The sequence below is a fragment of the Bombina bombina genome, chromosome 1 (assembly GCF_027579735.1).
Source record: "Bombina bombina isolate aBomBom1 chromosome 1, aBomBom1.pri, whole genome shotgun sequence".
Classification (NCBI taxonomy): domain Eukaryota; kingdom Metazoa; phylum Chordata; class Amphibia; order Anura; family Bombinatoridae; genus Bombina; species Bombina bombina.
The window spans coordinates 1,065,584,811-1,065,611,666 of NC_069499.1; the positions used below are offsets into that span (position 1 = coordinate 1,065,584,811).

General features: G+C 40.4%; 1 protein-coding gene across 6 annotated transcripts in view; it reads left to right on the forward strand.

Moving 5' to 3' along the window:
• The window catches only part of ZMYND8 (zinc finger MYND-type containing 8), a 199,565-nt gene that overhangs the window by 154,256 nt on the left and 18,453 nt on the right, over nucleotides 1–26,856 (forward strand). For all 6 annotated transcript variants that reach the window (XM_053690979.1, XM_053691097.1, XM_053691173.1 and 3 more), the window contains exon 20: nucleotides 26,010–26,088. In XM_053690979.1, the coding sequence (XP_053546954.1) occupies nucleotides 26,010–26,088 (79 nt within the window). The remainder of the gene's footprint in view (nucleotides 1–26,009; nucleotides 26,089–26,856) is intronic.

Below are 26,856 nucleotides of genomic sequence, written 5' to 3' on the forward strand. Positions count from 1 at the left end.
GTCCCCATTAGGGGAAGGGTAAGCAGTAATCCTAGTGTTATCAGAGGTTTTTACTAGCTTGCATAAAGGGTTAATTTCTCCAACATAGGTGTGTCCGGTCCACGGCGTCATCCTTACTTGTGGGATATTCTCTTCCCCAACAGGAAATGGCAAAGAGCCCAGCAAAGCTGGTCACATGATCCCTCCTAGGCTCCGCCTACCCCAGTCATTCTCTTTGCCGTTGTACAGGCAACATCTCCACGGAGATGGCTTAGAGTTTTTTAGTGTTTAACTGTAGTTTCATTATTCAATCAAGAGTTTGTTATTTTCAAATAGTGCTGGTACGTACTATTTACTCAGAAACAGAAAAGAGATGAAGAATTCTGTTTGTATGAGGAAAATGATTTTAGCAACCGTAACTAAAATCCATGGCTGTTCCACACAGGACTGTTGAGAGCAATTAACTTCAGTTGGGGGAACAGTTTGCAGTCCCTTGCTGCTTGAGGTATGACACATTCTAACAAGACGATGTAATGCTGGAAGCTGTCATTTTCCCTATGGGATCCGGTAAGCCATGTTTATTACGATTGTAAATAAGGGCTTCTCAAGGGCTTATTTAGACTGTAGACTTTTTTTGGGCTAAATCGATTGATATTAACACTTATTTAGCCTTGAGGAATCATTTATTCTGGGTATTTTGATATAATAATATCGGCAGGCACTGTTTTAGACACCTTATTCTTTAGGGGCTTTCCCAAAGCATAGGCAGAGTCTCATTTTCGCGCCGGTGTTGCGCACTTGTTTTTGAGAGGCATGGCATGCAGTCGCATGTGAGAGGAGCTCTGATACTTATAAAAGACTTCTGAAGGCGTCATTTGGTATCGTATTCCCCTTTGGGTTTGGTTGGGTCTCAGCAAAGCAGATACCAGGGACTGTAAAGGGGTTAAAGCTTAAAACGGCTCCGGTTCCGTTATTTTAAGGGTTAAAGCTTCCAAAATTGGTGTGCAATATTTTCAAGGCTTTAAGACACTGTGGTGAAAATTTGGCGAATTTTGAACAATTCCTTCATGTTTTTTCGCAATTGCAGTAATAAAGTGTGTTCAGTTTAAAATTTAAAGTGACAGTAACGGTTTTATTTTAAAACGTTTTTTGTACTTTCTTATCAAGTTTATGCCTGTTTAACATGTCTGAACTACCAGATAGACTGTGTTCTGAATGTGGGGAAGCCAGAATTCCTATTCATTTATATAAATGTGATTTATGTGATAATGACAATGATGCCCAAGATGATTCCTCAAGTGAGGGGAGTAAGCATGGTACTGCATCATTCCCTCCTTCGTCTACACGAGTCTTGCCCACTCAGGAGGCCCCTAGTACATCTAGCGCGCCAATACTCCTTACTATGCAACAATTAACGGCTGTAATGGATAATTCTGTCAAAAACATTTTAGCCAAAATGAACCCTTGTCAGCGTAAGCGTGGCTGCTCTGTTTTAGTTACTGAAGAGCATGACGACGCTGATATTAATATCTCTGAAGGGCCCCTAACCCAATCTGAGGGGGCCAGGGAGGTTTTGTCTGAGGGAGAAATTACTGATTTAGGGAACATTTCTCAGCAGGCTGAATCTGATGTGATTACATTTAAATTTAAATTGGAACATCTCCGCATTTTGCTTAAGGAGGTATTATCCACTCTGGATGATTGTGAAAATTTGGTCATCCCAGAGAAACTATGTAAAATGGACAAGTTCCTAGAGGTGCCGGGGCTCCCAGAAGCTTTTCCTATACCCAAGCGGGTGGCGGACATTGTTAATAAAGAATGGGAAAGGCCCGGTATTCCTTTCGTCCCTCCCCCCATATTTAAAAAATTGTTTCCTATGGTCGACCCCAGAAAGGACTTATGGCAGTCAGTCCCCAAGGTCGAGGGAGCGGTTTCTACTTTAAACAAACGCACCACTATTCCCATAGAGGATAGTTGTGCTCTCAAAGATCCTATGGATAAAAAATTAGAAGGTTTGCTTAAAAAGATGTTTGTTCAGCAGGGTTACCTTCTACAACCCATTTCATGCATTGTCCCTGTCACTACAGCCGCATATTTCTGGTTTGATGAACTGATTAAGGTGCTCGATAGTGACTCTCCTCCTTATGAGGAGATTATGGACAGAATCAATGCTCTCAAATTGGCTAATTCTTTCACTCTAGACGCCTCTTTGCAATTGGCTAAGTTAGCGGCTAAGAATTCTGGGTTTGCTATTGTGGCGCGCAGAGCGCTTTGGTTGAAATCTTGGTCGGCTGATGCGTCTTCCAAGAACAAGCTACTAAACATTCCTTTCAAGGGGAAAACGCTGTTTGGTCCTGACTTGAAAGAGATTATCTCTGATATCACTGGGGGTAAGGGCCACGCCCTTCCTCAGGATCGGCCTTTCAAGGCAAAAAATAGACCTAATTTTCGTCCCTTTCGTAAAAACGGACCAGCCCAAGGTGCTACGTCCTCTAAGCAAGAGGGTAATACTTCTCAGGCCAAGCCAGCTTGGAGACCAATGCAAGGCTGGAACAAGGGAAAGCAGGCCAAGAAACCTGCCACTGCTACCAAGACAGCATGAAATATTGGCCCCCGATCCGGGACCGGATCTGGTGGGGGGCAGACTCTCTCTCTTCGCTCAGGCTTGGGCAAGAGATGTTCTGGATCCTTGGGCGCTAGAAATAGTCTCCCAGGGTTATCTTCTGGAATTCAAGGGACTTCCCCCAAGGGGGAGGTTCCACAGGTCTCAGTTGTCTTCAGACCACATAAAAAGACAGGCGTTCTTACATTGTGTAGAAGACCTGTTAAAAATGGGAGTGATTCATCCTGTTCCATTAAGAGAACAAGGGATGGGGTTCTACTCCAATCTGTTCATAGTTCCCAAAAAAGAGGGAACGTTCAGACCAATCCTAGATCTCAAGATCTTAAACAAATTTCTCAAGGTCCCATCGTTCAAGATGGAAACCATTCGAACTATCCTTCCTTCCATCCAGGAAGGTCAATTCATGACCACGGTGGATTTAAAGGATGCGTATCTACATATTCCTATCCACAAGGAACATCATCGGTTCCTAAGGTTTGCATTCCTGGACAAACATTACCAGTTCGTGGCGCTCCCTTTCGGATTAGCCACTGCTCCAAGGATTTTCACAAAGGTACTAGGGTCCCTTCTAGCGGTGCTAAGACCAAGGGGCATTGCAGTAGTACCCTACCTGGACGACATTCTGATTCAAGCGTCGTCCCTCCCTCGAGCAAAGGCTCACACGGACATCGTCCTGGCCTTTCTCAGATCTCACGGCTGGAAAGTGAACGTGGAAAAGAGTTCTCTATCCCCGTCAACAAGGGTTCCCTTCTTGGGAACAATTATAGACTCCTCAGAAATGAGGATTTTTCTAACAGAGGCCAGAATAACAAAGCTTCTGGACTCTTGTCGGATACTTCATTCTGTTCCTCTTCCTTCCGTAGCTCAGTGCATGGAAGTGATCGGGTTGATGGTAGCGGCAATGGACATAGTTCCTTTTGCGCGCATTCATCTAAGACCATTACAACTGTGCATGCTCAGTCAGTGGAATGGGGACTATACAGACTTGTCTCCAAAGATACAAGTAAATCAGAGGACCAGAGACTCACTCCGTTGGTGGCTGTCCCTGGACAACCTGTCACAAGGGATGACCTTCCGCAGACCAGAGTGGGTCATTGTCACGACCGACGCCAGTCTGACGGGCTGGGGCGCGGTCTGGGGATCCCTGAAAGCTCAGGGTCTTTGGTCTCGGGAAGAATCTCTTCTACCGATAAATATTCTGGAACTGAGAGCGATATTCAATGCTCTCAAGGCTTGGCCTCAGCTAGCGAGGACCAAGTTCATACGGTTTCAATCAGACAACATGACGACTGTTGCGTACATCAACCATCAGGGGGGAACAAGGAGTTCCCTAGCGATGGAAGAAGTGACCAAGATTATTCTATGGGCGGAGTCTCACTCCTGCCACCTGTCTGCTATCCACATCCCGGGAGTGGAAAATTGGGAAGCGGATTTTCTGAGTCGTCAGACATTGCATCCGGGGGAGTGGGAACTCCATCCGGAAATCTTTGCCCTAGTCACTCAGCTGTGGGGCATTCCAGACATGGATCTAATGGCCTCTCGTCAGAACTTCAAAGTTCCCTGTTACGGGTCCAGATCCAGGGATCCCAAGGCGGCTCTAGTGGATGCACTAGTAGCACCTTGGACCTTCAAACTAGCTTATGTGTTTCCGCCGTTTCCTCTCATTCCCAGGCTGGTAGCCAGGATCAATCAGGAGAGGGCGTCGGTGATCTTGATAGCTCCTGCGTGGCCACGCAGGACTTGGTATGCAGATCTGGTGAATATGTCATCGGCTCCACCTTGGAAGCTACCTTTGAGACGAGACCTTCTTGTTCAGGGTCCGTTCGAACATCCGAATCTGGTTTCACTCCAGCTGACTGCCTGGAGATTGAACGCTTGATTTTATCGAAGCGAGGTTTCTCAGATTCTGTTATCGATACTCTTGTTCAGGCCAGAAAGCCTGTAACTAGAAAGATTTACCACAAAATTTGGAAAAAATATATCTGTTGGTGTGAATCTAAAGGATTCCCTTGGGACAAGGTTAAGATTCCTAGGATTCTATCCTTCCTTCAAGAAGGATTGGAAAAAGGATTATCTGCAAGTTCCCTGAAGGGACAGATTTCTGCCTTGTCGGTGTTACTTCACAAAAAGCTGGCAGCTGTGCCAGATGTTCAAGCCTTTGTTCAGGCTTTGGTTAGAATTAAGCCTGTTTACAAACCTTTGACTCCTCCTTGGAGTCTCAATTTAGTTCTTTCAGTTCTTCAGGGGGTTCCGTTTGAACCCTTACATTCCGTTGATATTAAGTTATTATCTTGGAAAGTTTTGTTTTTAGTTGCAATTTCTTCTGCTAGAAGAGTTTCAGAATTATCTGCTCTGCAGTGTTCCCCTCCTTATCTGGTGTTCCATGCAGATAAGGTGGTTTTACGTACTAAACCTGGTTTTCTTCCGAAAGTTGTTTCTAACAAAAACATTAACCAGGAGATTATCGTGCCTTCTCTGTGTCCGAAACCAGTTTCAAAGAAGGAACGTTTGTTGCACAATTTGGATGTTGTTCGCGCTCTAAAATTCTATTTAGATGCTACAAAGGATTTTAGACAAACATCTTCCTTGTTTGTTGTTTATTCAGGTAAAAGGAGAGGTCAAAAAGCAACTTCTACCTCTCTCTCTTTTTGGATTAAAAGCATCATCAGATTGGCTTACGAGACTGCCGGACGGCAGCCTCCCGAAAGAATCACAGCTCATTCCACTAGGGCTGTGGCTTCCACTTGGGCCTTCAAGAACGAGGCTTCTGTTGATCAGATATGTAGGGCAGCGACTTGGTCTTCACTGCACACTTTTACCAAATTTTACAAGTTTGATACTTTTGCTTCTTCTGAGGCTATTTTTGGGAGAAAGGTTTTGCAAGCCGTGGTGCCTTCCATTTAGGTGACCTGATTTGCTCCCTCCCTTCATCCGTGTCCTAAAGCTTTGGTATTGGTTCCCACAAGTAAGGATGACGCCGTGGACCGGACACACCTATGTTGGAGAAAACAGAATTTATGTTTACCTGATAAATTTCTTTCTCCAACGGTGTGTCCGGTCCACGGCCCGCCCTGGTTTTTTTAATCAGGTCTGATAATTTATTTTCTTTAACTACAGTCACCACGGTACCGTATGGTTTCTCCTATGCTAATATTCCTCCTTAACGTCGGTCGAATGACTGGGGTAGGCGGAGCCTAGGAGGGATCATGTGACCAGCTTTGCTGGGCTCTTTGCCATTTCCTGTTGGGGAAGAGAATATCCCACAAGTAAGGATGACGCCGTGGACCGGACACACCGTTGGAGAAAGAAATTTATCAGGTAAACATAAATTCTGTTTTTTTGTGGGCACTCAGTTTGTTATGTGAATTTGGGACAAATGTTTTTGTGTCTGGGAGTAACATTTTCTGTTTTATGGGACTTTTGCTTGAGGGTTCTTTGGGGTTGTTTATAACCCACATGGCTTTCAGGCAGGGTTTGTTAGTTTTGTGTAGGCCCCTGCAACATTGAGTGCGGTGGGCAGGGCCTACATTTACAAGCAGCATTAACTTCTCCTGAGGTCCTGAGAGTCTTCTGAGGGACTAATTGAAGCTTTAAACCCCATATTATCGCATCCTAAGGGTAGGTAGGGCCACAGCAGAGCTGTGGCAAGGTGCTTATAGGAGTGTTTAACCGGTTTTACAAATTTCTTTCATGTAATTGGCAAGAGTCCATGAGCTAGTGACGTATGGGATATACATTCCTACCAGGAGGGACAAAGTTTCCCAAACCTCAAAATGCCTATAAATACACCCCCCACCACACCCACAATTCAGTTTTACAAACTTTGCCTCCTATGGAGGTGGTGAAGAAAGTTTGTGCTAGATTTCTACGTTGATATGCGCTTTGCAGCATGCTGAAGCCCGGTTTTCCTCTCAGAGTGCAGTGAATGACAGAGAGATGTGAAGGGTGTGTTGCCTATTGAATGCTATGGTCATCCTATCGGGGATCTATTTCATAGGTTCTCTGTTATCGGTCGTAGAGATTCTTCTCCTACCTCCCTTTTCAGATCGACGATATACTCTTATATACCATTACCTCTGCTGATTCTCGTTTCAGTACTGGTTTGGCTATCTACTATATGTAGATGAGTGTCTTTTGGTAAGTATGTCTTATTTTATTTATGACACTCTCAGCTATGTAAAGTTCTAAATATATGTTTTATACTTATATTTGCCATGATTCAGGTTAATCAGTATATTTCCTTCTTACAGACTGTCCGTTTCATTTTTGGGAAATGCATATGAATACATTTTTTTCTTACCTGAAAATTTTTCAAATTTGACTTTTCTTTCTAAATTGCGGGCTGTTAGGCTCGCGGGTGCAAAAAATGCTAGAATTTATTGCGTCATTTTTGGCGCAAGACATTTTTGGCGCGAGAATTACGTTTGTTGACGTTAATGACGTCATTTCCGGCGTTGTAGTTGACGCAGAGAGTTTTCACGTAGTTGCGTCATCTATGACGCTCGTGTTTGTTGCAGACGTTTTTGGCGCCAAAAATTTTGTCAGTTGTGGGCGTCATACTTGGCGCCAGTTTTTTTGACATTATTTAAGTCTTTGTTTCTTTTTGCTTCTGGTTTCCAGAGGCTTATTCTGTTTGCATTTTTTCCCATTCCTGAAACTGTCATTTAAGGAATTTGATAATTTTGCTTTATATGTTGTTTTTTCTATTACATATTGCAAGATGTCGCAATCTGACCCTGTATCAGAATCTACTTCTGGAATGCTGCTGCCTGATGTCGGTTCTACCAAAGCTAAGTGCATTTGTTGTAAACTTGTGGTAACTGTTCCTCCGGCTGTAGTTTGTGTTAGTTGTCATAATAAACTTTCAAAAGCAGACAATATTTCCATTAGTAGTAGTCCATTACCTGTTGTTGTTCCTTCAACATCTAATGTTCAGGATATTCCTGTTAATGTAAGAGAATTTGTTTCTAATTCTATTCAGAAGGCCCTGTCTGTTATACCACCTTCTAATAAACGTAAAAGGTCTTTTAAAACTTCTCATAAATTAGATGACTTTTTAAATGACCGCCAACATTCTTATTTATCTATCTCTGATGAGGATCTATCTGGTTCAGAAGATTCTGCCTCAGATATTGACACTGACAAATCTTCATATTTATTTAAGATGGAGTTTATTCGTTCTTTACTAAAAGAGGTGTTGATTGCATTAGATATGGAGGAGTCTAGTCCTCTTGATATTAAAACCAGTAAACGTTTAAATTCGGTTTTTAAACCTCATGTAGTTATTCCAGAGGTTTTTCCAGTTCCTGATGCTATTTCAGATGTAATTTCTAAGGAATGGAATAGTTTGGGTACTTCATTTACTCCTTCTTTAAGGTTTAAGAGACTGTACCCTTTGCCGGCTGATAGATTGGAGTTTTGGGAAAAATTCCCCAAAGTTGATGGGGCTATCTCTACTCTTGCTAAACGTACTTCTATTCCTACGGCAGATAGTACTTCTTTTAAAGATCCTTTAGATAGGAAGCTTGAATCTTTTCTAAGGAAGGCTTATTTATGTTCAGGTAATCTTCTTAGGCCTGCTATTTCTTTGGCTGATGTTGCTGCAGCTTCAACTTTTTGATTGGAGGCTTTAGCGCAACAAGTACCAGATCATAATGTGTATAGCATTGTTAAGCTTCTTCAACATGCTAATAATTTCATTTGTGATTCCATTTTTTATATCATTAGAATTGATGTCAGGTATATGTCTTTAGCTATTTTAGCTAGAAGAACTTTATGTCTTAAATCTTGGAATGCAGATATGACTTCTAAGTCAACGTTGCTATCTCTTTCTTTCCAAGGTAATAAATTATTTGGTTCTCAGTTGGATTCTATAATTTCAACTGTCACTGGGGGGAAGGGAGCTTTTTGCCTCAGGATAAAAAATCTAAGGGTAAATTTAGGGCTGCTAACCGTTTTCGTTCCTTTCGTCAGAATAAGGAACAGAAGCCTGACCCTTCCCCTAAACGAACGGCTTCCAATTGGAAGCCTTCTCCAGTCTGGAATAAATCCAAGCCTTTTAGAAAATCAAAACCAGCCCCCAAGTCCGCATGAAGGTGCGGCCCTCATTCCAGCACAGCTGGTAGGGGGCAGACTACGATTTTTCAAAGATGTTTGTATCAATTCAATTCAAAATATTGGATTCAGAACATTGTTTCTCAAGGGTACAGAATAGGTTTCAAGGTAAGACCGCCTGTGAGAAGGTTCTTTCTCTAACGCATTCCAGTGAACCCAGTAAAGGCTCAGGCTTTCCTGAAATGTGTTTCAGACCTGGAGTCATCTGGGGTAATTGTGCCAGTTCCATATCTGGAACGGGGTCTGGGGTTTTATTCAAATCTGTTCATTGTACCAAAGAAAGAGAATTCTTTCAGAGCAGTTCTGGTTCTAAAAATATTGAATCGTTATGTAAGAATACTAACATTCAAAATGGTGACTATAAGGACTATTCTGCCTTTTGTTCAGCAAGGGCATTATATGTCCACAATAGACTTACAGGATGCTTATCTTCATATTCCAATTCATCCGGATCACTATCAGTTCCTGAGAGTCTCTTTTCCAGACAAGCATTACCAATTTGTTGCTCTTCCTTTTGGCCTAGCAACTGCTCCAAGGATCTTCTCAAAGGTTCTCGGTGCCCTTCTCTCTGTAATCAGAGAGTGGGGGTTTCCTTATTTGGACGATATCTTGGTACTTGCTCAGTCTTTACATTCTGCAGAATCTCACACAAATCAACTTGTGTTGTTTCTTCAAAAACATGGTTGGCAGATAAATTTACCAAAAAGTTCCTTGATTCCTCAGACAAGGGTAACCTTTTTGGGATTCCAAATAGATTCAGTATCCATGACTTTGTCTATAACAGACAAAAGACGTCTGAAATTGGTTTCAGCTTGTCAGAACCTTCAGTCTCAATCATTCCCTTCAGTAGCTATGTGCATTGAAGTTTTAGGTCTCATGACTGCAGCATCGGACGCGATCCCTTTTGCTCGTTTTTACATGAGACCTCTTCAGCTTTGTATGCTGAACCTTTGGTGCAGGGATTATACAAAGATATCACAATTGATATCCTTAAATCCCAATACTCGACTATGTCTGACTTGGTGGTTAGATCACCAACGTTTAGTTCAAGGGGCCTCTTTTGTTCGGCCAACCTGGACTGTGATTTCAACAGATGTGAGTCTTTCAGGTTGGGGAGCTGTCTGGGGATCTCTGACAGTGCAGGGGGTTTGGAAATCTCAAGAGGCGAGATTACCAATCAATATTTTGGAACTCCGTGCGATTTTCAGAGCTCTTCAGTTCTGGCCTCTTCTGGAGAGAGAATCGTTTATTTGTTTTCAGACAGACAATGTCACAACCGTGGCATATGTCAATCATCAAGGTGGGACTCACAGTCCTCAGGTTATGAAAGAAGTTTCTCGGATACTTGCATGGGCGGAATCCAGCTCCTGTCTAATCTCTGCAGTTCATATCCCAGGTATAGACAATTGGGAAGCGGATTATCTCAGTCACCAGACTTTACATCCGGGAGAATGGTCTCTTCACCCAGATGTGTTTCTTCAGATTGTTCAGATATGGGGGCTTCCAGAAATAGATCTGATGGCTTCTCATCTAAACAGGAAACTTCCCAGGTATCTGTCTAGATCCAGAGATCCTCAGGCGGAAGCAGTGGATGCGTTGTCTCTTCCTTGGAATTATCAACCTGCTTATATCTTTCCGCCTCTAGTTCTTCTTCCAAGAGTGATTTCCAAAATCATAATGGAACGTTCGTTTGTACTGCTGGTGGCTCCAGCATGGCCACACAGGTTTTGGTATGCGGATCTTGTTCGGATGTCCAGTTGCCAACCTTGGCCACTTCCGTTAAGGTCAGAGCTTCTATCTCAAGGTCCGTTTTTCCATCAGGATCTCAAATCATTAAATTTGAAGGTATGGAGATTGAACGCTTAGTGCTTAGTCATAGAGGTTTCTCTGACTCAGTGATCAATACTATGTTGCAGGATCGTAAATCTGTGTCTAGAAAGATTTATTACCGAGTTTGGAAGACTTACATTTCACGGTGTTCTTCTCATAAGTTCTCTTGGCATTCTTTTAGAATTCCTAGAATTTTACAGTTTCTTCAGGATGGTTTGGATAAGGGTTTGTCCGCAAGTTCCTTGAAAGGACAAATCTCTGCTCTTTCTGTTCTTTTTCACAGAAAAATTGCTAATCTTCCTGACATTCGTTGTTTTGTACAGGCTTTGGTTCGTATCAAGCCTGTCATTAAGTCAATCTCTCCTCATTGGAGTCTTAATTTGGTTTTGAGAGCTTTACAGGCTCCTCCGTTTGAGCCTATACATTCTCTGGATATTAAGTTACTTTCTTGGAAAGTATTGTTTCTTTTGGCTATCTCTTCTGCTAGAAGAGTTTCTGAATTAACTGCTCTTTCTTGTCTTGTGAGTCTCCTTTTCTGATTTTTCATCAGGATAAGGCGGTTTTGCGGACTTCATTTAAATTTTTACCTAAGGTTGTGAATTCCAACAACATTAGTAGAGAAATTGTTGTCCCTTCATTGTGTCCTAATCCTAAGAATTCTTTGGAAAAATCTTTGCATTCTTTGGATGTGGTAAGAGCTTTGAAATATTATGTTGAAGCTACTAAAGATTTCAGAAAGACTTCTAGTCTATTTGTTATCTTTTCTGGTCCTAAGAAAGGTCAGAAAGCTTCTGCTATTTCTTTGGCTTCTTGGTTAAAACTTTTGATTCATCATGCTTATGTGGAGTCAGGTAAATCCCCGCCTCAGAGGATTTCGGCTCATTCTACTAGGTCAGTTTCTACTTCCTGGGCTTTTAAGAATGAAGCTTCTGTTGATCAGATTTGCAAAGCAGCAACTTGGTCTTCTTTGCATACTTTTACTAAATTCTACCATTTTGATGTTTTTTCTTCTTCAGAAGCAGTTTTTGGTAGAAAAGTTCTTCAGGCAGCTGTTTCAGTTTGATTCTTCTGCTTACAATTTCAGTTTTTTTCATTATAAGATTAAAACTTTTTGACTTGGGTTGTGGATTCTTTTTTCAGCGGAATTGGCCGTCTTTATTTTTATCCCTCCCTCTCTAGTGACTCTTGTGTGGAGTTCCACATCTTAGGTATTTGCTATCCCATACGTCACTAGCTGATGGACTCTTGCCAATTACATGAAAGAAAACATAATTCTTGTAAGAACTTACCTGATAAATTAATTTCTTTCATATTGGCAAGAGTCCATGAGGCCCACCCTTTTTGTGGTGGTTATGATTTTTTTGTACAAAAATCCACAGGTGAGCGACAGCAGAATAAAGATTTTATTTAGGTTTCACACAGAAACAGATAGCGACGTTTCAGAATTAAAACTTCCTTAATCATGCATGATTTTTTTGTATAAAGCACAATTATTCCAATTCCTTGTTTGATGCTTTCGCTCCTTTCTTATCACCCGACTTCTTGGCTATTCGTTAAACTGAATTATGGGTGTGGTGAGGGATGTATTTATAGGCATTTTGAGGTTTGGGAAACTTTGCCCCTCCTGGTAGGAATGTATATCCCATACCTCACTAGCTCATGGACTCTTGCCAATATGAAAGAAATGAATTTATCAGGTAAGTTCTTACATAAATTATGTTTTTTTAATCCGGTTTTTTCATTTGGGGGTTTATTGCTTATTAACTTGTGGTGCAATCCTTCTAAAGCTTAGTGGGTACACTGTTAAAAATTTCAGAAAAATTGAAGCAATTTTAACCTGTTTTGCAGTTTGTGTATGCCTTTTTTTCTCTTAAAGGCACAGTACCATTTTTGCAAATTGTGTTTTTTTCATTAAATAAAGTGTTTTCCAAGCTTGCTTGCTTTATTACTAGTCTCTTAAACATGTCTGACACTGAGGAATCTCATTGATCAATTTGTTTAGAAGCCATTGTGGAACCCCCTTTTAGAATGTGTCCCACTTGTACTGATATGTCTATAAATTGCAAACAGCATATTTTGACTTATAAAAGTTTGGCATTAGATGATTCTCAGACAGAAGGATATCAGGTTTTGCCATCTAGTTCTCCCCAAGTGTCACAACCAGTAACGCCCGCACAAGCGACGCCAAGTACTTCTAGTGCGTCTAATTATTTTACCTTGCAAGATATGGCCTCAGTTATGAATGCTACCCTCACAGAGGTTTTATCTAAGCTGCCTGGGTTGCAAGGGAAGCGCAGTAGCTCTGGGTTAAGAAAAAATGCAGAGCCTTCTGACGCTTTAGTAGCCGTATCCGATATTCCCTCATAATGTTCTGAAGCAGGGATGAGGGATTTGCTGTCTGAGGGAGAGATTTCTGATTCAGGAAAGATGTTCTCTCAGACAGATTCAGATATGACGGCATTTAAATTTAAGCTAGAGCACCTCCGCTTATTGCTCAGGGAGGTTTTAGCTACTCTGGATGATTGTGACCCTATTGTAGTTCCAGAGAAATTGTGTAAAATGGACAAATATTTAGAGGTTTCTGTTTACACTGATGTGTTTCCGGTCCCTAAGAGGATTTCGGACATTGTTACTAAGGAGTGGGATAAACCAGGTATTCCGTACTCTCCCCCTCCTATTTTTAAGAAAATGTTCCCATTTCTGACCCCATAAAGGACTCATGGCAGATGGTCCCTAAGGTGGAGGGAGCTATTTCTACCCTGGCTAAGCGTACAAATATACCTATTGAAGACAGTTGTGCTTTCATTGATCCTATGGATAAAAAATTAGAGGGTCTCCTAAAGAAAATTTTTGTTCATCAAGGTTTTCTTCTTCAACCTATAGCGTGCATTGTTCCTGTAACCACTGCAGCTGCCTTTTGGTTTGAGGCTCTAGAAGAGGCTCTTCAGATGGAGACCCCACTAGATGATATTTTAGACAGAATTAAGGCTCTTAAGTTGGCTAATTCTTTTATTACAGACGCCGCTTTTCATCTTGCTAAATTAGCGGCTAAGAATTCAGGTTTTACCATTTTAGCGCGTAGAGCGTTATGGCTTAAGTCCTGGTCAGCTGATGTGTCATCTAAATCTAAGCTTTTGTCCATCCCTTTCAAATGTTAGACCCTATTCAGGCCTGCATTGAAAGAGATCATTTCGGACATTACTGGAGGGAAGGGTCATACCCTCCCTCAGGATAAGTCAAATAAGACAAGGACCAAACAAAATAATTTCCGTTCCTTTCCAACTTCAAGAGTGGTCCCTCTACCTCTTCCCCTGCTGCAAAGCAAGAGGGGAACTTTGCTCAATCCAAGCCATCCTGGAGACCTAATCAGGCTTGGAACAAGGGTAAACAGGCCAAAAAGCCTGCTGCTGCCACTAAGTCAGCATGAAGGGGTAGCCCCCGATCCCGGACCACATCTAGTAGGGGGCAGACTCTCTCTCTTTGCTCAGGCCTGGACAAGAGACGTTCAGGATTCCTGGGCAGTAGAAATTATAACCCAGGGATACCTTCTAGATTTCAAGGATTCCCCTCCAATGGGGAGGTTCCATCTTTCTCAATTGTCTGTAAACCCGACAAAAAGAGAGGCGTTCTTATGCTGTGTAGAAGACCTTTTTACCATGGGAGTGATCTGCCCAGTTCCAAAAGCAGAACAGGGGCAGGGGTTCTACTCCAATCTGTTTATAGTTCCCAAAAAGGAGGGAACCTTCAGACCAATTCTGGATCTCAACATCCTAAACCAATTCCTAAGAGTTCCATCTTTCAAGATGGAGACCATTCGGACTATCTTACCATTGATCCAGGAGGGTCAATATATGACCACCGTGGACTTAAAGGATGCGTATCTGCACATTCATATCCACAAAGATCATCACCAGTTCCTCAGGTTCGCCTTTCTGGGTAAGCATTATCAGTTTGTGGCTCTTCCTTTCGGGTTGGCCACGGCGCCGCAAATCTTCACGAAGGTGCTAGGGTCCCTTCTGTCGGTTCTAAGGCCACGGGGTATAGCAGTGGCGCCTTATCTAGACGACATTCTAATTCAAGCGTCGTCCTTCCAACTAGCCAAGTCTCACACGGACTTAGTGTTAGCCTTTCTAAGGTCTCACGGGTGGAAAGTGAATGTTAAAAAGAGTTCTCTTTCCCCCTCACAAGAGTTTCATTTCTAGGAACTCTGATCGACTCGGTGGACATGAAAATATTTCTGACGGAGGTCAGGAAATCAAAGATTTTGTCCACCTGCCGAGCTCTTCATTCCATTCCTCGGCCGTCAGTGCGAATCCAAAGGCTTCTCCTGGAGTAAAATCAGGATTCCTAGGATTTTGTCTTTTCACCAAGAGGGATTCGAGCGAGACTTTTTTGGTGCGAGAATATAGTCATTTCCGGCGTCATAGTTGACGCCGGAAGTTTTCATGTGGTTGCGTCATTTTTGATGCATGTTTGTTGCAGACGTCTTTTGGCGCCAAAAAATGTGGGCGTCATACTTGGCGCCATTTTTTATTTTTTTCACATAATTTCAGTCTCACTTTTTAGTTGCTTCTGGTTGCTAGAGGCTTGTTTTGTTTTGCATTTTTTTCCCATTCCTGAAACTCATTTAAGGAATTTGATAGTTTTGCTTTATATGTTGTTTTTTTTCTATTACATATTGCAAGATGTCACTACCTGACCCTGGATCAGAATCTACTTCTGGAAAGACGCTGCCTGATGTTGGTTCTACCAAAGCTAAGTGCATTTGTTGTAAACTTTTGGTAACTGTTCCTCCGGCTGTAGTTTGTGTTAGTTGTCATGATAAACTATCTAACGCGGATAATATTTCCATTAGTAATAATCCATTACCTGTTGTTGTTCCTTCAACATCTAATGTTCAGGATGTTCCTGTTAATGTAAGAGAGTTTGTTTCTAATTCTATTCGGAAGGCTCTGTCTGTTATTCCTCCTTCTAGTAAACGTAAAAGGTCTTTTAAAACTTCTCATATTTCAGATGAATTTTTAAATGACCGCCATCATTCTGACTTAGCTATCTCTGATGAGGATCTATCTGGTTCAGAAGATTCTGCCTCAGATATTGACACTGATAAATCTTCATATTTGTTAAGATGGAGTTTATTCGTTCTTTACTTAAAGAAGTGTTGATTTCATTAGATATGGAGGAGTCTAGTCCTCTTGATATTAAAACTAATAAGCATTTAAATTCAGTTTTTAAACCTCATATAGTTATTCCAGAAGTTTTTCCAGTTCCTGATGCTATTTCAGAAGTAATTTCTAGGGAATGGAATAGTCTGGGTACTTCATTTACTCCTTCTCCAAGGTTTCAGAAACTGTACCCTTTGCCATCTGATAGATGGTTTTGGGAAAAAATCCCCAAAGTTGATGGGGCTATCTCCACTCTTGCTAAACGTACTACTATTCCTACGGCAGATAGTACTTCTTTTAAGGATCCTTTAGATAGGAAGCTTGAATCCTTTCTAAGGAAGGCTTATTTATGTTCAGGTAATCTTCTTAGACCTGCTATTTCTTTGGCTGATGTTGCTGCAGCTTCCACCTTCTGGTTGGAGGCTTTAGCGCAACAAGTGCCAGACCATAATGCTTATAGCATTGTTAAACTTCTTCCACATGCTAATAACTTTGTTTGTGATGCCATTTTTTATATCATTAGGATTGATGTCAGGTATATGTCTTTAGCTATTTTAGCTAGAAGAGCTTTATGGCTTAAGTCTTGGAATGCAGATATGACTTCTAAGTCAACGTTGCTTTCTCTTTCTTTCCAAGGTAATAAATTATTTGGTTCTCAGTTGGATTCAATAATTTCAACTGTTACTGGGGGGAAGGGAGCCTTTTTGCCTCAGGACAAAAAATCTAAATGTAAATATAGGGCTGCTAATCGTTTTCGTTCCTTTCATCAGAATAAGGAACAGAAGCCTGACCCTTCCCCTAAAGGAACAGTTTCCATTTGGAAATCTTCTCCAGTCTGGAATAAATTCAAGCCATTTAGAAAGTCAAAACCAGCTCCCAAATCCGCATGAAGGTGCGGCCCTCATTTTAGCACGGCTGGTAGGGGGCAGGTTACGATTTTTCAAAGATGTTTGGACCAATTCGATTCAAAGTCTTTGGATTCAGAACATTGTTTCTCAAGGGTACAGAATAGGTTTCAAGGTAAGACCTCCTGTGAGAAGATTTTTCCTCTCACGCATTCCAGTAAACCCAGTAAAGGCTCAGGCGTTTCTGAAATGTGTTTCAGACCTGGAGTCGGCTGGGGTAATTGTGCCAGTTCCAGATCTGGAATGGGGTCTGGGGTTTTACTCAAATCTGTTCATTGTACCAAAGAAGGAGAATTCTTTCAGACCAGTTCTGGATCTAAAAATATTGAATCGTTATGTAAGGATACCAACATTCAAAATGGTGACTATAAGGACTATTCTGAGATTCTCTTTTCTAGACAAGTATTACCAGTTTGTTGTTCTTCCTTTTGGCCTAGCAACAGCTCCAAGGATCTTTTCAAAGGTTCTCGGTGCCCTTCTCTCTGTAATCAGTGAACAGGGTATTGCGGTATTTCCTTATTTGGACGATATCTTGGTACTTGCTCAGTCTTTACATTCTGCAGAATCTCATACGAATCAACTTGTTGTGTTTCTTCAAAGACATGGTTGGAGGATCAATTTACCAAAGAGTTCCTTGATTCATCAGACAAGGGTAACCTTTTTGGGTTTCCAAATAGATTCAGTGTCCATGACTTTGTATCTAACAGAAAAGAGAGACGTCTGAAATTGGTTTCAGCTTGTCGAAACCTTCATTCTCAATCATTCCCTTCGGTAGCTTTGTGCATGGAAATTCTAGGTCTCATGACTGCTGCATCGGACGCGATCCCTTTTGCTTGTTTTCACATGAGACCTCTCCAGCTTTGTATGCTGAACCAATGGTGCAGGGATTATACAAAGATATCACAATTAATATCCTTAAATCCCAATGTTCGATCTTCTCTGACTTGGTGGTTGGATCACCATCGTTTAATTCAAGGGGCCTCTTTTGTTCGTCCAACATGGACTGTGATCTCAACAGATGTGAGTCTTTCAGGTTGGGAGCTGTATGGGGATCTCTGACAGCGCAGGGGGTTTGGGAATCTCAGGAGGCGAGATTACCAATCAACATTTTGGAGCTCTTCAGTTCTGGCCTCTTCTGAAGAGAGAATCTCTCTGCGGTTCACATCCCAGGTATAGACAATTGGGAAGCAGATTATCTCAGTCGCCAGACGTTACATCCGGGCGAATTGTCTCTTCACCCAGAGGTATTTATTCAGATTGTTCAAATCCGGGGACTTCCAGAAATAGATCTGATGGCTTCTCATCTAAACAAGAAACTTCCCAGGTATCTGTCCAGATCCAGGGATCCTCAGGCGGAAGAGGTGGACGCGTTGTCACTTCCTTGGAATTATCAACCTGCTTATATCTTTCCGCCTCTAGTTCTTCTTCCAAAAGTGATTTCCAAAATCCTAATGGAGCGTTCGTTTGTACTGCTGGTGGCTCCAGCATGGTCACTCAGGTTTTGGTATGCGGATCTCGTTTGGATGGCCAGTTGCCAACCTTGGACACTTCCGTTAAGGCCAGATCTTCTATCTCAAGGCCCATTTTTCCATCAGGATCTCAAATCATTAAATTTGAAGGTATGGAGATTGAACGCTTAATACTTAGTCATAGAGGTTTCTCCAATTCAGTGATTAATACTATGTTACAGGCTCGTAAATCTGTGTCTAGAAAGATTTATTACCGAGTTTGGAAGTCTTACATTTCTTGGTGTTCTTCTCATAAATTCTCTTGGTATTCTTTTAGAATTCCTAGAATTTTACAGTTTCTTCAGGATGGTTTGGAAAAAGGTTTGTCTGCAAGTTCCTTGAAAGGACAAATCTCTGCTCTTTCTGTTCTTTTTCACAGAAAGATTGCTAATCATCCTGATATTCATTGTTTTGTATAGGCTTTGGTTCGTATTAAGCCTGTCATTAAGTCAATCTCAATTTGGTTCTGAGGGCTTTACAGGCTCCTCCGTTTGAACCTATGCATTCTCTGGATATTAAATTACTTTCTTGGAAAGTTTTGTTCCTTTTGGCCATCTCTTCTGCTAGAAGAGTTTCTGAGTTATCTGCTCTTTCTTGTGAATCTCCTTTTCTGATTTTATTACAAGACCAGAGACTCTTATTTTTGCATTCTCTCTTTTTACTACTCAATGCAGCTTTTAAAAGTAACAGAATGACATAAACAAACATATTAAAACAGCATAGAAAACAGATAACCACAATAAGTAGCTAGAGATAGAGCTAACTTATAACTCCAAGAAAAAAGTGACCAATCAGAGAAAGAATAGTGACCATAAACTGTCCAATGAGCATCCAAACTTCCTCTTTCTTTTTGCTGCTCAGCAAGATAAGTATTATAAATTTTATCTCCAATAAAGTTTATAGTTTTATTCAATATATTTGTTTATTTTCGTTTAGTTATTATTCCTCATAGTTTGCATAATTTTGCCCCATTTCATTGTTTGGCTTATGCTATATTTAAGAAACGTTTTAATGTTTTAAATTTGCCTCCGTTTTTTCGGCTATTTACTTTTTATATACATGAGAATCCATTCCACTTCCCCTCCGGTTTTATATTTCAGTTAAAATAATACCCCATTACCTCCGGTTTCCGTTTTTTCTGACTGAACTGTTTATCAGTCAATCTCTCTCCTCCATTTCCCCTCTGTCACTAAATGTTCCGGTCGCCATTTTGTGGGCCGGACTTTCCTTCTCGCCCCCTCAGTCTGACGTGTTTTGCCTTCCCAGTCAGTCTGAGTTAGATTCACCTCACGACCGGCAACATTTGTTGCCATCTTCCCTCACAAACGAAAGCAAATTATTTCACTAACCATTTCTTTGCCTACATTGCCATCTTGTGGTAATACTTGTATTCACAAGTTACTTTTGTATTATTAAGCGGTTTTTATATTTGTTAAATCACTCTAAGTGTTATTAATATATAAATTAATGGTAATTAGATATTTTGTTCAAAATATTTCCTAATATATTTAAATTTTGTGCTTTTTAATTTATTAAGGAACTTTATAAAGTTGTATTTAAATTATAAATTAAAAATTTTTTCAGTTTATAAAATGTCTGAAAACCCAGAAAGTACTCCTCCTTTAACAGCACAGACTGTTCAAATTATGATTGATTCTTCAATGAACAATCTTTTCAATAAAATGTCTTCATTAATGGGCATTAAAGAAACTAAAAAATCTTTAAAGAGAAAAAATCCCTCAATTTCTGTAATTGCCAGCAAAAAGCTTATAACAAAATCTCGTCAGCTTTTGTCTGACACCGCAATTCCTCGCAGCAAGGGAACAAAAACTGCTGCTAACAGAACCCCAAATCCCAGGGGTGTCCAAATGGGAGATAATAACACAAGTACAATATTTAAAGAAAATGTAAATAATGTTGAAAAATCATCCTCTGAGGATAACAACTCTGAGGATGGTAGTTATACAGATTTAAACTCAGATTCTTTAGATGTAGAATCTGAAAATTCAGATTATACCCCTGCTATTAAAAGGCATAAGAAAATGCATAAAAAATTAAAAGAATATATTGAGGAGGAGACAGAATTCACAGATTGTATGGGTATTCCAAGATTTAATCCTGATGAGCTTCACCATCCCCGCTCTGCGGAATGGTGCCCCAATATAGAGGTGGCAAAATTTATCGACTTCCAGCTCAGGAAACCTTTAAAGAAACAGTCTCGCAATAAGATGAGAGCGGAATGTCCTCGCCCATTACTCCCTAAAAATGCATCAATCACCCCTGAGGTTGACCCTAAAATCCTTAAGTGCATTGGTGCCCCAGGTTACAAAGTTAAAAAAGGAATTGATAGATCCTGGAGGATTTGTCAAGACAAATTGTTAGACTCCATAGGCCCCCTGACCAAGTTATTTGAACTTTCAGAACAGGGTGTTGCAGAGAATGCCCCATTGGACCCATATGTTGTCAGAGAATGGGTCCAACGGCTCCTATGCTTTATAGGCAATACAAATGCTGCCATGACCCTAGAGAGACGACGAAATATATTGCGAAAAATCGATCCAAAAATATCGGATTTCGCTTCCAATGAAATATCCCCGGATGACAATGGGTTGTTATTTGGTGACTCTTATTTGAAAGAGCTCAATCAATATGTGAACACCTTTTCAAATCTCAATAAGGTTAAAACTTCTGTTAAAAAGATTTTTTACCCTAATCAGAGTTTCTCTGACAGGGCCGGGAGAGGCAGAGGCCGCTTTCCCGGCCGTCAACCATTCCTATCCAGGTCTCATTATAACCAGTCCCATCAACCCTATTATTCTACCCAACATCAATATCAATTCAACAGAAGTTTCCAAGAGCCTACAACCTCAACAACTTTCTTCCCAGCAAGGAGCCGCCCTTGGAACCAAAGAGGCTTCAGGGGTAGATCAAGAGCAAGACAAGCTCCAGGTAAGATTATTGGTTCCCCCTCAAATTCCTTCTTCCCGAAACAGAATTGGTGGCAGAATCGCTTTGTTTGCCCAAAACTGGGCTTCAATCACTTCCGACCCTTGGGTTCTTCAAGCGGTGTCAGGAATTTTCATAGAATTTATTTCCCTTCCCATTCAAATAAAATTTCCACAACCAATTCATTTTTCCCAAATAGACAAAATTCTGGTACAAAAAGAAATTTTTTCCCTTTCTTCCAAAAAAGCTATTCTTCCGGTCCATCATCCTCAAGATTGTTATTTAAGCAATCTTTTTCTTGTCAAAAAGAAAAACAACCAATTCAGACCAGTTATAAATCTAAAATCTTTAAATGCTTACGTTGTTTACCATCATTTCAAGATGGAAGGCATTCATTTATTAAGAGAATGCCTAAGGGAAAACGATTGGTTAGTTCGTTTAGATCTCACAGACGCCTATTTAACCGTACCAATCGCTCAAGAGCACTGGAAATTTTTAACCTTCCGTTGGGAAGATCAGTTTTGGAATTTCACCTGTCTTCCTTTCGGCCTATCCTCTGCTCCTTGGATTTTCACAAAATTACTCAAACCTGTAATAGCTTGGTTGAGACTTCGAGGTGTCCGTCTAATTATTTATTTGGACGACATACTTATTATGGACCAGAATTTCCTCTCACTCCAAAACCATCTGTTTTCAACAGTTTCCCTTTTGGAATCTCTGGGTTTCATAGTAAACAAACAGAAATCAGTTCTGGTTCCTACCAAATCTTTAATCTTTTTAGGTTTCAAGATAGATACAATCCTTTCCACTTTGAGTCTCCCATTAGACAAAGTGAAGAATATAAAGAAAGAGATTTCCAAAACTTTATCCAAAGATTCAGTCCCCATCAGAACTATAGCCAGGATAGTAGGGTTACTTTCATCCTCTATTCAGGCTATTTTTCCTGCCCCTCTTCATTATCGCGAACTTCAAAGATTGAAAATCCTTCATTTGAGAAAAGGTTTTTCCTACTCTCATTTGATTCCCATATCTCCAGAAGCGAAAGAAGAACTTTCTTGGTGGCTTTCACATTTAGAGGCCTGGAACGGCAGAGCCATTTTTGGCAAAACTCCGGATTTCATCATCGAATCCGATGCCAGCCTTTCAGGCTGGGGAGCTTGTTGCGGTCCTTCCATCACAGGTGGCAAATGGACTCTGGAAGAAAAACGCTTTCATATAAATTGTTTAGAATTATTGGCTGGCTCGTTTGCAGTCAAGAGTTTTGCAAAGTCTTCTTCTCCAGTTTCTATTTTACTGCGCATGGACAATATATCTGCGGTGCAGTATCTCAATCGTTTGGGAGGCACCAAGTCCAGGGATCTGTCCAATATCACCAAAGATTTTATCCATCTTTGTTTGGACAGGAACATTTCAGTCAGAGCAGAATATATTCCAGGACAATCGAATTCGATGGCGGATTGGGGATCTCGTCATTTGACGGATTTCAGCGATTGGAAATTGGACAGGAGTCTTTTTCTCTCTCTCCAATCTCTCAGGGGTCCCTTTTGTTTGGATCTTTTCGCATCCAGGACCAATTTTCAAATCCTTCCTTATTTCAGCTGGCGCCCAGATCCGGAAGCAGCTGCCATAGATGCTTTTCTCCATCCATGGCCGCGTCTGGGAGTCTACGCGTTTCCTCCATTCTCAATGATCCCGAGGACAATTTCGATTGTCCGCAGGGATCTCCTTCGTCTAATGATTGTGACCCCTCTTTGGCCGACACAGTCATGGTATCCATCCCTTCTGGAAATGTCCATCGATCTCCCGATTCTTCTTCCTTGTCTTCCCCATCTTCTAACAGATCCAGAGGGCAATTATCACGATCTAGTCCTTCAAGGTTCTCTTCTCCTGGTAGCATGGACGATCTCAGGGGACCCTGGGCTCTCCGAGGCCTTTCGGCTGGAGCAAGATCCCTCTTTCAGGAATCTTGGGCCCCGGGCACTCGTAGATGCTACTTTGCCGCTTGGTCTAAATGGTCTAGCTGGTGCTTGCAAAGGAATCTGGATCCCATTTCTTCAGATTTAACTGACATTATTAATTATTTATCACACCTTTTTGATTTAGGTTTAGCATATAGAACCATCAATGTCCATCGCTCAGCTATTTCTGCTAGGCATATTTTGGTTAATAATGTTCCTGTAGGTAAACATCCTTTAGTTTGTAGAATCCTCAAAGCCATGAGACTAAAACGACCTCCAGTTCCTAAACATGAATTTTTCTGGGATGTGGACTTAATTTTTTCCCTTTTTAAGTCCTGGCCACATAATGCCTCATTATCTTTTAAACAACTCACAGCTAAACTCGCCACTCTTCTTTGCCTAATTTCTTTCAGAAGAGTTTCTGACGTTAAAGCCCTAGACTGGAATGCTAAACGCTTCTCTCCGGAGGGTGTTACTTCATTTCAAGAAGAACTAAAACCCTTTCCACATCTATCTTTTACCCTTACCTTCCTTCTGAACCTTCCCTTTGTGTGGTTGAATGTTTGAAATCTTACGAATCCAAAACTTTACCTTTTAGAAAACCTTCTAATAACCAACTTTTAATTTCCTTTATTCCCCCTCATGCTGCTGTATCCTCTACTTCCATAGCGAGATGGGTTAAATGGGTCATGAAAGAAGCTGGGATCGATATTTCTTTCTCAGCCCATTCAGTTAGAGGTTCTGCTGCTTCTAAAGCCTTTTTGAAGTCTGCTCCACTTCAGCGGATTTTGGATGCGGCAGATTGGTCTTCAGACTCTACCTTTTAAACAATTCTATTTCAGACCCATTCAACATGCCTCACTTAACTTATTTTCTTAAATGGTTTATGATAGGATTGATGTGCTTTAAACTTGCAAAAATAAGAGTCTCTGGTCTTGTAATAAAATTCCGATTATCCTAATATTTTGAAGGTATAATCTAGATTTTATTAAAGACACAGAGACGAGTATTTTCCCACCTCAATTGTGTTTGATACCCTCCCTTTAAGGATTGTTATATGGTTATTATTACTTATTTTTCTTATTTTGACAGTTTCCATCTGAAAGAAATCCTTTCCTTAAATCGGGATTTGTACCTTCTGTTCAAGAGGATTTTCACCTTGCAAGTATCCTTAAATCCAAGTCTTCTTCTGCAATCAAGTTCTTATCCCACAATTTTTTCTTCAATCAAACTTTCAACTGTTATACATATGTTTTGTTCTGTTTAGGACTTTTTGGACTGTTACTAGTTCTAAAAATTTTTCCATTGGTGAGCATCAGTCAAGAAAGAGGAAGTTTGGATGCTCATTGGACAGTTTATGGTCACTATTCTTTCTCTGATTGGTCACTTTTTTCTTGGAGTTATAAGTTAGCTCTATCTCTAGCTACTTATTGTGGTTATCTGTTTTCTATGCTGTTTTAATATGTTTGTTTATGTCATTCTGTTACTTTTAAAAGCTGCATTGAGTAGTAAAAAGAGAGAATGCAAAAATACTCGTCTGTGTCTTTAATAAAATCTAGATTATACCTTCAAAATATTAGGATAATCGGAATTTTTCATCAGGATAAGGCGGTGTTGCGGACTTCATTTAATTTTGTACCTAAAGTTGTGAATTCTAACAACATTAGTAGAGAAATTGTTGTCCCTTCATTGTGTCCTAATCCTAAGAATTCTCTTGAGAGATCTTTACATTCTTTGGATGTAGTAAGAGCTTTGAAATATTATTTTGAAGCTACTAAAGATTTCAGAAAGACTTCTAGTCTATTGTATATGTTAGAGGAGGATATATTCTCTCTGATTGAGAAGTGTTATCTTGTTAGATTATGAAATAGCTGGACATCAGACTCCTGAGAGAATTACGTCTCTTCTCTCTAGGGCTGTCTTTTCTTCCTGAGCTTTCACATGTAAAACTTCGGTAGAGCAAATCTGCAAGGCGGCCTCTTCGTCCTTATTGCATACTTTTTAAAAAAAAAATCTTCTATTTTGTTGCTTTTGCCTCGGCTGAGGCTTCCTTTGGGAGAAAGTTTTTTTTTTTGAAGCGGTGGTGCCTTCTCTTTAGGTCCGCCTGTCTTGTTCTCCCTCCCTTTCATTCTGTGTCCTCTAGCTTGGGTATTGGTTCCCACTAGTAATTGGAATGAAATCGTGGACTCTCCATGCCATAGGAAAGAAAACAAAATTTATGCTTACCTGATAAATTTCTTTCTTTCCAGGCAAGGAGAGTCCACAACCTGCCCTTAATTGATTTTTAAGTCGGCAATTTTTTTGTTCAAACATCAGTCACCTCTTTACCCTTGTGTTATCTTCTTTTTCCATTTTCCTTCAGTCGAATGACTGGGGATTATGGGTAAGGGAAGTGACACTTAACAGCTCTGCTGGGGTGCTCTTTGCCTACTCCTGCTGGCCAGGAGTTGAATTCTCTCTAGTAATTGGAATTAAATTGTGGACTCTCTATGCCTGTTAATAAATAAATTTATCAGGTAAGCATAAATTTTGTTTTTTACCTCTGTGAATACCTTGTATCTAAGCCTCTGCAGGCTGCCCCATTATCTCAGTTCTTTTGACAGACTTGCATTTTAGCCGATCAGTACTGACTCATAAATAACTCTACAGGAGTGAGCACAATGTTATATTTATGACACACGTGAACTAGCACTGTCTAACTGAGAAAAACTGTCAAAATCCACTGAGATAAGAAGTGGCCTTCAAGGGCTTAGAAATTATCATATGAGTCTACCTAGATTTAGCTTTTAACTAAGAATACCAAGAGAACAAAGCACATTTGATGATAAAAGTGGATTGGAAAGTTGTTGAAAATTGCATCCCCTATCTGAATCATGAAAGTTTAATTTTGACTAGACTGTCCCTTTAAGATGTTTAAAAGTTTCAGTAAAGCAGACAAAAGCAATTGATGATCTCTCTATTATTTTTGCTGTTTCTTGTAGATTCGGCGCTTAAGGATTGAAATAGACAAATTGCAGTGGTTACACCAACAAGAGCTCTCAGAAATGAAGCACAATCTAGGTATGTCAGCCATAGCTATATAAATACATATGTGCTTCTCTGTGTCTTCTAAAATGACTCTCATCTCAGTTTATTTATAAAGTTATGTAGCTAATCTGGCAGATTTTAGGTTTGATCTATATTAATTATAACTTTATAACATGTCTTCCAAAATTGGTATAACTTTTATTGTTCTCCCTCAACATATTACAGCTGTTAGTTCCCTAGATATTGTACATGAGTCTCCTCTTTATATTGATGCGCTTGCAACTGTATAACTAGCAGATCTGAAGTCCATTTTAGCTTTCACTAACAGGTAGAAAAGTAGTACAATAAAGATAACTCACAAGGCATTTAGCTGAAAATAGATTAAAACACAGAATAGAAACACATTTCTGCTGGAGTTTTCTGAAATGTTATGTTGTAATTCTGCACTAGGATTATTTTTAAAAAAAAAGTCATGATCTGACGATTGGTTACTTATACTTTTAGCGTGTTCAGCCTTAGTGTAGGTTGTATGGTTTTGTTATAGCTATACCTTTATGTTGTAGCACAGCTGAAGTGCTTGTGTTTTACATTGGAGAAAAGGTATATTTTCTGTTGATGAGGTTTGACTGTGTGTCTGCATTGTATGTAACCATATAACTAGTTTATGTGTGAAAGGCAGAGAAGAACCAGAAGGCTCTTTCTGTATATATTTCCTTCTGAATTGCATGTTTGCCAAAATGCTATCCTATTTTAGAAATGAATTGATTAATCTAGGTTTGGAATGGAAGAGTAGTTCTTAGG